Source organism: Sapajus apella, unplaced genomic scaffold, assembly GCF_009761245.1.
Source record: "Sapajus apella isolate SASKATOON/1434 unplaced genomic scaffold, GSC_monkey_1.0 scaffold4, whole genome shotgun sequence".
Taxonomy (NCBI): Eukaryota; Metazoa; Chordata; class Mammalia; order Primates; family Cebidae; genus Sapajus; species Sapajus apella.
This window is the reverse complement of record NW_022436944.1, coordinates 25894191-25908331: the sequence shown is the minus strand read 5'-3', so window position 1 is coordinate 25908331 and position 14141 is coordinate 25894191. Positions and strand designations below refer to the sequence as shown.

At 36.7% G+C, this 14141-nt stretch overlaps 1 protein-coding gene across 1 annotated transcript in view; it reads left to right on the top strand.

Annotated features, from left to right (window-relative positions):
• Positions 1 to 4829, top strand: part of SLC25A36 (solute carrier family 25 member 36) — a 32191-nt gene extending 27362 nt beyond the window's left edge. The window contains exons 6-7 of the mRNA XM_032264841.1: positions 1871 to 2160; positions 4451 to 4829. Coding sequence (XP_032120732.1) covers positions 1871 to 2160; positions 4451 to 4644 — 484 coding nt within the window. The 3' untranslated portion in view covers positions 4645 to 4829. The remainder of the gene's footprint in view (positions 1 to 1870; positions 2161 to 4450) is intronic.
• The last annotated feature ends 9312 nt before the right edge of the window (positions 4830 to 14141 follow it).

Here is a 14141-nt window from a genome sequence, read left to right as displayed (position 1 = left end):
ATACCTGTTTTCCATCTTCTGTCACATTGAACTATATACTGTTTGGAAACTTGAAAAGAAATATCTAATTGTTTCATCTAAAATAGATATTTTAATGAAATCTTAAGTGTTGTAGCAAAACTCCAAGTTTATTTCTTAAAGCCAAATATCTGAAAAGTAATAGTAACTAAGACTTATTCCAAAGCTTAGAAAGTACGGGATGCTAGTTTACTATTGTAAACTACCAGAGTTAGGTTTCACTATGTTTAGGGTTGCTCTGTAAGGAATCTAGGAAAAGCATGACTTACAACTCTTTTTCTTTTTTTTCTGAGATGGAGTTTCGCTCTTGTTGCCCACGCTGGAGTGTAATGGCACGATCTTGGCTCACCGCAACCTCTGCCATCTGGGTTCAAGCAGTTCTTCTGCCCCAGCCTCCCAAGTAGCTGGGATTACAGGCTTGCACTACCACACCCAGCTGATTTTGTATTTTTTTTTTCAGTAGAGGTGGGATTTCTCCATGTTCGTCAGGCTGGTCTCAAACTCCCGACCTCAAGTGATCTGTGCCTTGGCCTCCCAAAGTGCTGGGATTACAGGCATGACTTAAAACTCTTTAATATTATTTTTTTCCCACTTACAGTTATAGCACAAGCTAGCACAATTCTTATGCTTGTGAGGGTGGGGAATTGGTTAGGGATGGGGTAATAATGAAAGGTTGACTTGAGGATTCTAGTTTATAGGGCTGAGGGCTGGGTGCAGTGGCTCATGCCTGTAATCCCAGCACTTTGGGAGGCCAAGACAGGAGGATTGCTTGAGGCCAGGAGTTTTGAGATCAGCCTGGGCAACATTGCAAGACTTCATCTTACAAAAAAATGCATGTCTATAGTCCTAGCTACCTGGGAGGCTGAGGAAGGAGGATTGCTTGAGCCCAGGAGTTTGAGGCTGCAATGAGCCATTACTGCACTACTGAGATTCCATCTGTTAAAAAAAAAAAAAGAAGAAAAAACAAAAATAGGGCTCATATGTCACCATTTAGGATTTGTAACAAGGATCTCTATTGGCGGAAACTAGTTACAGTTGGTTATGTGTGTCATTTATCTAATAGGTGTTCAATATCTAAAGACAATCAGCTCATAAAACTGGTGGAATCTGTAGGTGATTAGATGAGTGTTGTAGTTGTGGTTTTATGTCAGAAACAAGTTAGAAATAATTTACAAATAGGTAAATTTTATATTTCTTTTATAGGTAGCATTTAAACCTATCTCTTATAGATAAAGTCCTTTTGGTGGAACCAGTGTAAGGTTAAAACTCAAAATTATATGCATATGTAGGAGGAGATTTTGTATTCTATAAGAGTAAGTACTGCCCCCTTAAGGAGAACTAAAAAATTTGTCTTAGACAGATTACTGAATAAATACTTTATAACATTATAGGTTCTCATTCATATTAACCAGGGAGACTGACATGGCCATTGCCTTTAAATGATCACAGGGAGTTTGACTTATATTCATGCTATCACTTCTTGGGGAGACTGTGAATGGGGTTGGAAGAGAATCCCTCATGTGCAGAGAATTTTAATTAATCACACTGCTTGCTTTATGATATGCTATCATCATTAGTGTCTCAGTCATTCTATTTGTGTTACTAAATGCAAAGGAAATTCAACTTATTTAGAACTGGAATTTATATCACCCATTTAATATGACAAATTTGGGACAAATGAATAGGAAATCTATAATATGAATATTGTTTTAAAATTCTAATTTAATTCTTTATGAATTAAAGAAGACCATTCTTTATTGTTAGAGTGACATATTTTACCATACTTCACTTACTTTATTTAAAAACCTGTGCTATTTGATTTATCAGTGAGATGTTTCTTTTTGCTTTTTAGGAACCGTGGGGAAAGGCGAATGGGTGCTTTTGAATGTGTTCGTAAAGTGTATCAGACAGATGGACTAAAAGGATTTTATAGGGGCATGTCTGCTTCATATGCTGGTATATCAGAGACTGTTATCCATTTTGTTATTTATGAAAGTATAAAACAAAAAGTACTGGAACATAAGACTGCTTCTACAATGGAAAATGATGAAGAGTCTGTGAAAGAAGCATCAGATTTTGTGGGAATGATGCTAGCTGCTGCCACCTCAAAAACTTGTGCCACAACTATAGCATATCCACATGGTAAGAACAGTTGGGTTTATATGAGTAATATTTTATTAAATCAGAAATATTTTCCCACCCCAGCCAACACCTCACTTATTAAAGATTTATAATTTTACTGCATTCTGGCATAACAAAATACAATTCTTGGGAGTTCATAATGAAATTAAATCTGGTTAAGTAATGTAGGCTGTATTAATAATAGGTCAGTATTATGCTTGCTATCAAATAGCATGGTGGTGATTGAGCATGAGCTCTGAAGTCAGTCAAATTCCACCCTTACTCACTTCAGCTTCTTGACTTGGGGGCAAGTTTCTAATTTTTGAAAAACGCCTGTATGTACGTGCTATGGTAGATAGTTTACATACATTACTACTAATCTACATAAAAATTATCTATTTATTTTTCCTGTTATGCTAGAACATAACCAGAATTGTTCTCCTTTTCAAATGGAGTACTGAAAAGAAACGTAAACATTAAATAACTTGTATTTTATTTGTAAACATTAAATAAGTAGGTCACATACATACATAATAATGGTGAAACTCAAATTTGAATTAAAGTCTGTAATCCCAAAGACCAAGCTATATTTTGCATTGTTTCATGTTGACAAATAAGTATATGTTAATAATTTCTTCGTTTATTTCTGTATTTAAGTTTTTATAATAGCCTATTTCATTAACAGCTAGATAAATCACTTAAGAATTTATCTGCTACCTGCTGAGGTTTCTTGGTAGCGTTTTTGATTATTTTATTTAAGTGTAGCTTTTGATTTTTGCATATTTAAGATTTGTTTTTTAATGTAAGCGCTTCATTTTTGTTCACTTGACTGATTAACATTTTTCTTCTCCATTGTATATCGTATCAGGAAAAATGAGACAGGCCTAGAAAATAAGTGTTTGCTCTAATGATAATTTATGAAACAAACTCTGACTAGGTTGGACTATGAACTTATCTCAACTTTCTGAAGGAAGTTCCTGACTTTTCTAAAAGAAGACAAAATAGGACAGTATCAGCAATATTGTTTAGGTACTGACCTCCTGTGGGTGGGTTAGGATGGTGGCCGCTAAGGTGTAAGGGATAGAGTTTTGAAGTTTAAGCGTCTTTTCCCTTGAAGTGAGAGGATTTCATTACAAGAAGAGGTACAGTTGATAAACAAGATACTTTGTTCTTTTTTTTTTTTCTAATAAACAGGATCTCACTCTGTCATCCAGCTTGAGTGCAGTGACATGATCACAGCTCACTGCATACTTGAACGCCAAGGCTCAAGTAATCCTCCTGCCCCAGCCTCCCAAGTAGCTGGAACTATGGACTCAGGCCACCATGCGCAGCTAATTTTTTTTTATTTTTAGTAGAGACATAGTCTTGCTGGGTTGCCCAGGCTGGTTCCAAACTCTTGGGCTCAAGTGATTTTCCCACCTCGGTCTCCCAGAATGCTAGGATTACAGGCATGAGCCACCACACCTGCCAAACAGGACATTTTGGAGTTAAATACATAAATGGCATGAATCTTTAAGACAGAACAGATTTCAAGTAAATAGTTACAATTGCTGTGGGTTGTTTTAGACTATTTCCCCAGGCCCATCAGGAATATTTTGCTGAAAAAATTTGAGAAATCGTGGATGTAAAAAGAGTAGTTAGTTACATAGGAAGCTCTGAATTCTTGTTCCATCCTCCACCCTCAGCTGGCCAAAATCTCTCGGTATCTCACCTTTTAAAATGAGGAAATATTGTGCTGACTAATCTTTAAGTTTCGTGATTTTTGCTTATTTGATTCCCAGGCTGGTTTTTATAGCTGGCAGCTACTGTTTTGAATATTTTCAGCTTCTTTGTCCACATGATGTTTCACATTCATATATGTGGACTATTTTGAATAGATTATTAATGCTATTGTTTCTTTGTACTTTTACTTTTTAGAAAATCTTTTCTGCTTGTTTCTCACTATATTCTTTTCATACTCATTCTGGATGCTACGTCTACTCTTTCCTGCTGCTTCACCTTATTCTCCTTCTCATATCTGTCCTTCCTTTTATCTGTTTATCTAGCATATACACTGGTACTTTTGTTTTATTGTGTCTTTTTACATTCGAAGACTATAAAGTCTTATCATTAATGTACATGATTTTGGCCATATTCGAAGTTTGGTGTTACTATAATGTGTCTGGTTGCAATAAGCTACACATTGGAAGCCACTCCTTTTTTATCCTGAGCTTATACTTACAGACTGATAAATGGGATATGCTCAGTTATAAGAAGAGTATAAAGATGTTAATAATTTTTAAGTAAAATGATTTATTTCTTTCCTAAACAGAAGTTGTAAGAACAAGACTACGTGAAGAGGGAACAAAATACAGATCTTTTTTTCAGACGCTATCTTTGGTTGTTCAAGAAGAAGGTTATGGGTCTCTTTACCGTGGTCTGACAACTCATCTAGTGAGACAGATTCCAAACACAGCCATTATGATGGCCACCTATGAATTGGTGGTTTACCTACTCAATGGATAGCAGCATGAGGGCTGCTGTACTACAACAAAGGAAGACCAAAAGATGACAGTGGACCATGGAATATGGAAGCCAGCATGGTAGACAGAAGAAAATTTGTTTGGGAACATGTAACTATTCTAAGTGGAAGTTGTGTTGTAGGAATTATAGTAATCACACCACATTACTTGACTTTTCAGTAATGTGAAGAAAAAAAAACCTCAGAGCCTCCAAGGAAATGCCTTTAGAAGCACTCCTCTCAAAATTGCCATTTTCTCTACCATGTCCACCGGACACAGTTGGGTTTTGTTGATTTATGGCAGTCTTCTAAAAAAAGCCATCTTTAATTATATGCTGTACTTACGTAACTCTCCAAAGATAGTATTGGCAGTCATAAATTTGTAACTTCTGGATTTTCTTTAATCCCATTAAAATAACAATCACAGTGAGATCATCAGTATTATTTCACATTTCCCTGAGAGGACCTGGCACAATATTTTAAATTTAATTATTTGGCAGTAGTCACTGTTTTTGACAGCCAGTGAAATAGTGTCTAAATATCGTGTACATTTTTAGCATTAAAATGTTTCGGTGTCCACTGCTAACAGGTGCTTGTTGTTTAGCTTAATGTGGATATTTAAATTGTTAACTTACCCAACACACGTGGTAGGAGTTTGGGACAAAATAGTAAAATGTTGATTCTCGGCTATTTGACTGACTACAGCATGTCCTCATATCTTCTCTAATTTTATGGTACATGAATGAATGCAGTTATCTTTTCAGTGACTTACTAGATAATAAACTTGAATTATCACCTGTTTGTCATACTTAAGAATTGTTTACATAAAGTGTAAGATTTTTCACTTTTGAACTTTTCTCTACTTGCTTTCACATTAAGAGTTTGAACTTTTGGATTTTTTTCCTGGTCTATATATAATAGATTACATTTATTTTGTAGAGAAAATGGTAATTTAAAGTTTTGCTCTTTTAAGGTGACATTAATATTTGGGACAGTATAAATATTATAGACAAAGGCCGCCCTGCTATCTGCTTCAGCAGATAGTGATATTAATTGACTTCTAGTTTTGTGTAAATGAACAAACTGCTTTTGACAAGAAATTTATTCTGTCCTCGTTTCCTGAGTGGTAAAGCATAGAAAGATTCAAGTTCATTTGGGATAAATGTGCTAACAGGTTGTAGCTTTAAAGTTTTGCTATTGAGTCAGCTGTACCTTTTTAATACTTTAAATGTGTTATAAGTATGGCCCTTATAAAGATGTTTGCTATAATTCTGTTAAAAGACTTCGCCTATGCTATACTGGTGTATAAAAACTGCTACGATTAAACGCCAGTGTGGTACGTATTTCATTATACCTGAACTGTACATTTTGTGCAATGGCTTTACTTTAAAGAATGACTCTTTGTGAAAGCACTTTGTGGCCTTTTTGGGGGGTGAGAGAGTAGGAGAGAATTCCATGGTAATATTTCTTTTTAGAAAAACATTGGTGTGTATTAGGCAGAAAGTGTTCTTAACATTTTTCTGGGTTTTAAGTATGTTGTTTTGGAGATCTTTAATATAAATGTTTTAGGTATCCTGTACCCTGTAGTGCCCCCAACATAGAATATTGCAGCATGTTATTGCAAGCTTTCTCTGCTGTCACCAGTGAAACAGTGCCCTCTTAAATTCCCCTACCTTAACTTCCTTGTGGTCAACAGTAACTGGATGTTTTTGAGGTGCTCAGTTGGAATAAAAGTATTCCGATCTATTTTGAGACCAAAGGCAAAATCCGTTTTCTGACCTTTGGAATTATTAGTACCTTTTATGGTAAATTTCAGCCTGACATGTATTTTGAGGAACATACCAAAAACACCCAAAAACGGTTTGTAACAAATCTGTAGAGAAGGTCTGAATCTATCATGTTTGCCTTTTCAGATGCCATTTCTACTGCCTAATACAGTGCCATTTGCCTTGTGAAGACTCATAAACATTCGTTGTGTTGAATGTAAGATAGACTCTCCCTAGTCTTACTGATCTCAGTACCCCACAAATGATTAAGAATGATACGAAAACCAGCAGCTAAGGAACATCTTATTATTTAGTTGTAGCAAATTCATAACAAGTCAAGTGTCCTTCAAGGATGAACATATATTCTATTTCTATTTGTATTTAGCAAATAAAACTTATGTTGACCTTTAGTGCATTATATTCAGCTTTTAAAAGTATTATGTATGTACTGTAAAGAAAAGAAATCTTTTGAGTCTTAGACATTGTTTATTTGTGCAACAACTGGAAAGGAGCAATGAATTTCATTTCAGTTGTATTTTTCCCTAAGTACAATCTGCCATAGCTTACTTTATGTGTGACAAAGATAATTCAAAAAGGAAAACCGTATATAAAAGTTGTATATAAAGTTTGTCTCTGAAATATTTCTTTGAAGTTTTTAAAAAATTGGCTCATGTTTAAAAACAAAAACATATTCAAAGCATTGGACTTTTTAACTTGTTTTCATCTGTTTATCATAACTTTTATTTCTGTTGTAGAGGTAGTCCACATTATTTAGATTGTATGTACTTTTAAATTTCAAAGTTCAAATCTGAAGGATTACCAACCCTGTGATTTCAGGATACCATGCAGTGCTTTTAATCCTAAGAAGAAAACGATCACTGAAAGTTGACTTGATTCTCAATATGGGATTTTCTAAAACCATTCTTTCTAGATGCCCCCCCCCAGCGGATTTGTAACTTTGAAGTCAGGGTAGAATATCATTAGATTATCTGTGCAATAGCATTATTATGCTAGGACCAGCAGAGTTTCGGTTGGTAAAAATAATGTTTATTACTAGATTACAGACACTTCAGCATTTTTAGATTGGTTTTAAATCACTAAAAATAGTCAGACTTGAAGGATATAAGTGCTAGAAATCAGTCCATTTCTTACCCTTCAAGAATGGTCCATGTCTGCCTTTTGTTGTTTACATGCTCTTCTACCCAGACCATTAGTACGCTAGGGACCCCCTTTGCAGCTGATAAATAAAGTTCAGCCTTTTTTCCTCAAATATCTAATGACTTTAACATTCCTAAGAATATAGGTATTTCTGAATTTAAATTGGATGAACTTTAATATATATAATAGAATGCACAAACTTTCTGCCCACTCAGATCTCTTCCCCATCATGTGCTTGTATTTCCCATTAACCTACATGCTGATTTTCATGCTACTCCTTCTAGAAACCAAATTCTAGTTTGACTCAGCTTTTGTGTTTATAAACTTTTGGAATGTCTACCCCCTGTGTATGTGAACAATGATGACCCATCAGTCATAGCTAAATAATGAACTTCAAAAGTGTTTAACTTTTGACCATTCATGTGAGGTTTGCTCTCTTGCATTTATGTACATGGCTGTAAATTATGTGCATTTACTCTGTATTTATGTTATCTAGCTGACTTCTACTTGAATTGTTCAAATTTTAAAAATTAAAATATGCTTATGAAAATGTGGTTTTCTATAATATGTCAACATTTTGTTGAGAATGTAATCACACTTAGGATTATCCTATGTATTGCCATTTTTATTAGGCTTGTTTGATTCAGACAGCAAACCTTATCTTGAGCACTTTGTATCTGTTAAACTTGGTGATGTCTATAGGACCCAAAAGGTCAAATAATCTAACTCCCTCATGGTGTAGTAAGAAATCTTGCATATCTTCTGCAGATTTATTGACCTTTCTCCAGCGCTTTTCATGTTTTAATTTCAGCCTTTGTGAAAGTTGATATTAAAAATACAGAGGGAAGAACTTGTTAACTGAATGAATCCACGTATGTTAGGTGGAATTACAAATGACAGATAAAATGCTATGTAGTGCCTACCCTCTTTACATTTTGTCTATTTTACTTAAAGTTTTCCTAAACGGTAGTTAGCATCAAACATTGCCCAGTCTTGTAGGTGAGGAAACCAGGACAAAATGTGTATTGTAACTCGACATTAACATAAAGCTGAAATTGTTGGCTCTTCTAATAGTACTCTGCACTGAAGGCACTGGCAAAATAATGGTTAAAATTGATGTGATCAAGCACAAATGTTCCAAGTTTGTGTGTGTGTGTGTGTGTGTGTGTGTGTGTGTGCGCGCGCGCGCGCATTACTGAACATTGGGAGCTGTGATAGAGGTAATTTGTGAGTTCATGATTTATAAGGTTCTAGTGTGACATCTATACAACTGATAAAACTCAGGCCAGCAAAGTATAATTAAATGATTCCTCCCCCTGCCTGTTTTTGAGACGGAGCAACTCATTGCCTAGGCTGGAGTGCAATGGCATGATCTCAGGTCACTGCAACCTCTGCTTCCTGGATTCAAGCGATTCTCCTGCCTCAGCCCGATTTCCCTTTTGTTTTCTTTCTGTTCACACTGCATAAGATCAGCTGACAGCCTTAATATGTATTGAATCAATTCAAGACTTTTGTTCATAGAGTGCTGTGTTTATACAATGATTTCATGTGATTTCTCCATAGCCTATAGATCCAATAAATAAATGACATACAGAGGAATATTAATCACAACTGGACTTTGTGGCTTGGGTGCTCTCAATCTTAGTCCTGTGTTTTTTAATTTACTACATAAAAATTCACCAGCACTTGACGCTGGGATGATGTTTTAGAAACTTTATATTAAAGGAAAGATGTATAGAAGTTGGCCGTGAATGAAACATTAGGAATAATAAGCAATAGAGTTGAATACATAAGTGAGAACAGTATATGAACTGTTTTGAAGCTAAGGTCTATAGACCCTAGATTACATTCTGAGGCCAGTGGGGAACCTCTCATTTTTTTTTTCTCCCAAAGAATATCTTACAAGGTCAGACTTAACAAATACTAGCTTGTCTTATGTAAGTTGCTCTTAATTATACTGTCTGTGAGCCTCGGGATTATCAGAAGATGATATATGTTCTCCGAAAGTGTTGTGTTAATTATTTTAGCAAAATCTGGTAGCAAGGAGAAAAGTGGCATTTCAACTAGATGTTGAAACATAAAACTTTACAGACTGACATGGGGAGGGGCATTCTTAAAGATTAGTGTTTTAGCCCAAGTAAGGAAAAATAACCCATTTTCTTTTGTTCTCTCCTGGGAATTGACTCAAAAGGTGTAACTTTATTGAGATTTTAAAACTAGGGATAGACCAGGATTCCAAACCCAATCTAACTCGGGAGCTTATCAGATCCAGCCCAGCAATTTAGTACTAGACCTCTGATTTTCTGTTTCCCAGTCCCCTCCCTGCTCTTCCAATGCACTACAGAATTCCTCCTTAAGGCTTTTCCTTGTCAAGGATAAACAGCCCTAACGTTCTTCAACCATTACCTGTGAATCTTAGCTTTTAAGTTTCTCTAATATGATCGATCTTAGTACGAACTTAACTGAGGTGTCTTTAGTCACCCAGACTATTTGATCTATGCCTTCCTAAATTAGATACTGATTTTTAGGCTGTGTTTTTTGTTTTCCTAACTTGCAAAAATTGTGCTAGAACAACTGGACATCAATATGAATTTAAATGAAGCATTATTTCACCCCCATGATCTAATCACCTCCCGCCAGAACCAATCACAGATACCATGAAAGAGACTGTGGATATGGGCAAAACAGATAGGGGCTGAAGAGTTTTAAGATACAGATCTTGGATAAATTCAAGAGCGAATAGATACCATGTCAGAGGAATTAAGAGAAGGTGACTTGACAGGTAAGTGCTTCCAAACCAGTGCCAGATGATAAGAAGATGTAGAGGAAGCAGTGACAGAAAACAACTTATCTGGCAGAAAGATTCTGATTATCCAAGACTACTTTTGACTTCTTTTACAACATGGACCATTCTATGATACTGGCAATGAAACAAAAGCAAAAGGTGAAATGAGAATTGGGACCCGATATAGTTAGGATATTTGTGTGCTCCAAATCACATGCTGAAATTTGACCCCTAGTGTTGAAGGTGAGGCCCAGTGAGAGGTGTTTGGGAGACGGGCCGATACCTCATGAATGGCTTGCTGTCCTCCCCGCAGTAATGAGTGAGTTCTCATTCCATTCCATCATGAGAGCTGGTTGTTTAAAAGAGTGGCATCCATCACCTTGCTTTCTCTTGCGTGCTCTCTCTCTCACTCTCTCTTCCTCTGCCTCTCGCCATGTAACACACTGGCCCTCCTTCCCCTTCGACCATAATTGGAAGCTTCCTGAGGCCCTCACCAGAAGCAGATGCTGATTCCATGCTTCCTGTACAGTGTGCAGGACCATGAGCCATATAAACCTTGTTTTCTTCATAAATTACCCAACTCAGGTATTCCTTTACAGCAATGCAAAATGGACTGAGTGTCATACAGGAAAGTATTTTTATAGAAATGAAAAAACAGAAATGCCAGACAGAAATTATGATGTACTTCCATAGAGTTTATATGGAATGTGCCAGCCTCTCCTGCCTTCCCATCCACTCTCTCTACCTCTTGTGCCTCTGACACCTGAGACAGCAAGACCACCCCTCTTTTTTCTCCTCCTCCTCCTCATACTTAGCATGAAAATGACAAGGATAAAGACCTTTATGTTGATCCACTTTCACTTAATAGTAAATTTATTTTCTCTTCCTTATGATTTTCTTTACTCTCTCTTACTTTGTTGTAAAACTACAGAATATAATTTATGACATATGAAATGTGTGCTAACTGTCTTTGTTATTGGTAAGTCTTCTAGTCAGCAGTAGATTGTAACTACTTTAGTTTGGGGAGGTCAAAAGTTACACATGGCTGTTTAACTGTGTGGAGGGTTGGTGCCCCTAACCTCAACATTGCTCAAGGCCAAACTACAGTTACGTTAAGTGGGAATGACCAAATGTTCTGATATAAAGATGATTAGACAGGATTTTGAAACGACGACCAACAAACTGTTTGTGAGAGGCATGCCTAAACCCGAAAGGTATATTGAAGTTGAAAATAAAGGAATTAAGGGGATAAGCCATGAAAATATTACCCAAAGGAAACAGTCATAACTATATTACTCTCAGATACAACTCACTTTAAGGCAAGAAAGCATTTCTAAAATTCAAGGTCACCTCATGATAAATAAAACACTTGTTTCACCAAATATATAATGATTAAAAATTTTCATATATTTAAAAAATGTCCACAGTACATAGAGTCAAAATAGAAATTGAAAAGAACCGTAAGAATTGAAAGAACCACAAGCAGAACCTCAACCACAAGAACTGAAAGAACCTCAACAAATTCCAAAGAATTACAGTCATACAGAGGTTGTTCTCTGCCTACAATACAACTAAGCTGGAAATCAACAAAGAGATAATTGAAGAACCACATATGTTTAGAAATTAAGACATTCTTCTAAATAACCCATAGGTCAGATAAATCAAGTGAAACAAATATTTTGAACTGAATGATAGTGAAAATTCTAAATGTCAAAACTGGTGAGATGCAGCTTATATTAGGGTTCTCCAGAGAAACAGGACCAATAATATGTATTAGGAAACTGGTTCACATGATTACGGAGACCCAGAAGAGCCAGTGCTGGAGTGCCAGTCAAAGGCTGGCATGCATGAGGCCCAGCAAGAGCTCATGTTTCTGTCTGAGTCTGAAGGCAGGGAAAAGCCAGTGTTCCAGCTTGATGGTAGTTGGGCAGGTGGAGTGTTCTTACTTTGCCTTTTATTCAGGCCTTCAACTAATTGGATGAGGCCCACTCACATTGGGAAGGGCAGCTTTCTTTACTCAGTCTATGATTTAAATGTTAATCTTGGCCAGGTATGCTGGCTCATGCCTGTAATCCCAGCACTTTGAGAGGCCGAGGTGTGCAGATCGCTTGAGATCAGGAGTTTGAGATCAGCCTAGCCGACATGGTGAAACCCCATCTCTATTAAAAATACAAAAAAAATAGCTGGGTGTGATGATGCACACCTGTAGCCTCATTACTCAGGAGGCAGAGACAGAAGAATTCCTTGAACCCAGAAGATGGAGGTTGCAGTGAGCTGATATCGTGCCACTGCACTCCAGCCTGGGTAACAAAGTGAGACTCCATCTCAAAAATAAATAAATAAACAAATGTTAATCTCATCCAAAACACCCTCACAAACACACCCAGAATAATATTTGGCCAAATATCTGGGCATACCCTGTGGCCCAGTCAAGGTTAGCCATCAGGCAGCTTAAGCAGTCTTTAGAAAAACAATTTAAAATTCAAGTCTGTATATTAGAAAAGAAAGAATGCTGAAAATTACTGAGATGAGTATTTATTTAATTAGGGCTAGCTAGAGCACAGTAGTTCAGAGACATAAATGCATAATGGTTCAACTTGGTAGACACTGATTTCTTCCTCATTTGGTCGTCTTGGACAGAGGAACAAGTGTTCTGCTCCAGCAGCCTTTCAGGGACTCAGCTGACTGAGGCTCTGCTATTCTCCACATGTACCTTCCAAGGTTGCACTGGGGCTGTGGTTCTCAAACTTTAGCATGTATCCAAATCACCTGGAGGGACGTTTAAACACTGATAGCTGGGTGTTACCCCTAGAGTTTGATTTAGTAGGTCCAAGGGTATGGCCCATGAAGTTGCATTTCTAACATATTCATGGGTGCTGCTGCTGCTGCTATTGGTTCAAGGACCACACACTGAGCTTTAGATTATCTATCTCTAAGTCAGCTGAAAAGAGAATGATCATAGGGTAGTACATAACTTCTGCTCACATTTTACTGGCTAGAAGCCAGTTAGATGGCCACATCTACCTGCAAGGGAGGCTGGCAAATACCCAGTAGTTGTTGGCTCATGAGGAAAAGGAAACAATTATTACTGCTGTGTCTTCTAAATGGTGACTTTCTGTTTCCATATTCCTCCTACATTTATTCATTGAAATTTTACCAGAAGGAAGAATGTCTTCACCCAATTTATTTATTTATTACTTTCTTTATAGAGATACACTCTCACTATATTGCCCAGGCTGGTCTTGAACTCCTGGCCTCAAGTGACTCTCCTGTGATCATCCTACCTTGCGGTCCCAAAGTGCTGGGATTACGGGTGTGAGCCACCACACCCAGCCCAATTATTTATTTATACCACTGTGGACTGGCGGCTATCCGATTTATGTGTTATAATCTATTGATGATTACTTTTTTGTTCAAATTGTTCCAGAATTAGCCACTAGGATCTCCTTCAAGTTTTCTTCTGTTTCATTTTAACATACCTTCACTATTTTTGTGCATTTTCATACTTTCTGGCACCACAAGATATTTCACATTCATCTTGTACTCACTCTATTCCAGCCATGGAATCAGACATTTCTCCAAGGATCCCTAGTTGCTTTCCTTGGAGGATGCTGTTTAGAAACAATATCTAAGCACCAAATATACTCATTGTTCATGGGGTATCATGGCTTCTTGTCCCTCTCAGCAACAGAACCAATATATACACATACATGTATATATCTATATCTATACCGTATTATCTACATGAATATAGCTGTATATCTAGTACCATGAGTTCATGCTAATACATTGT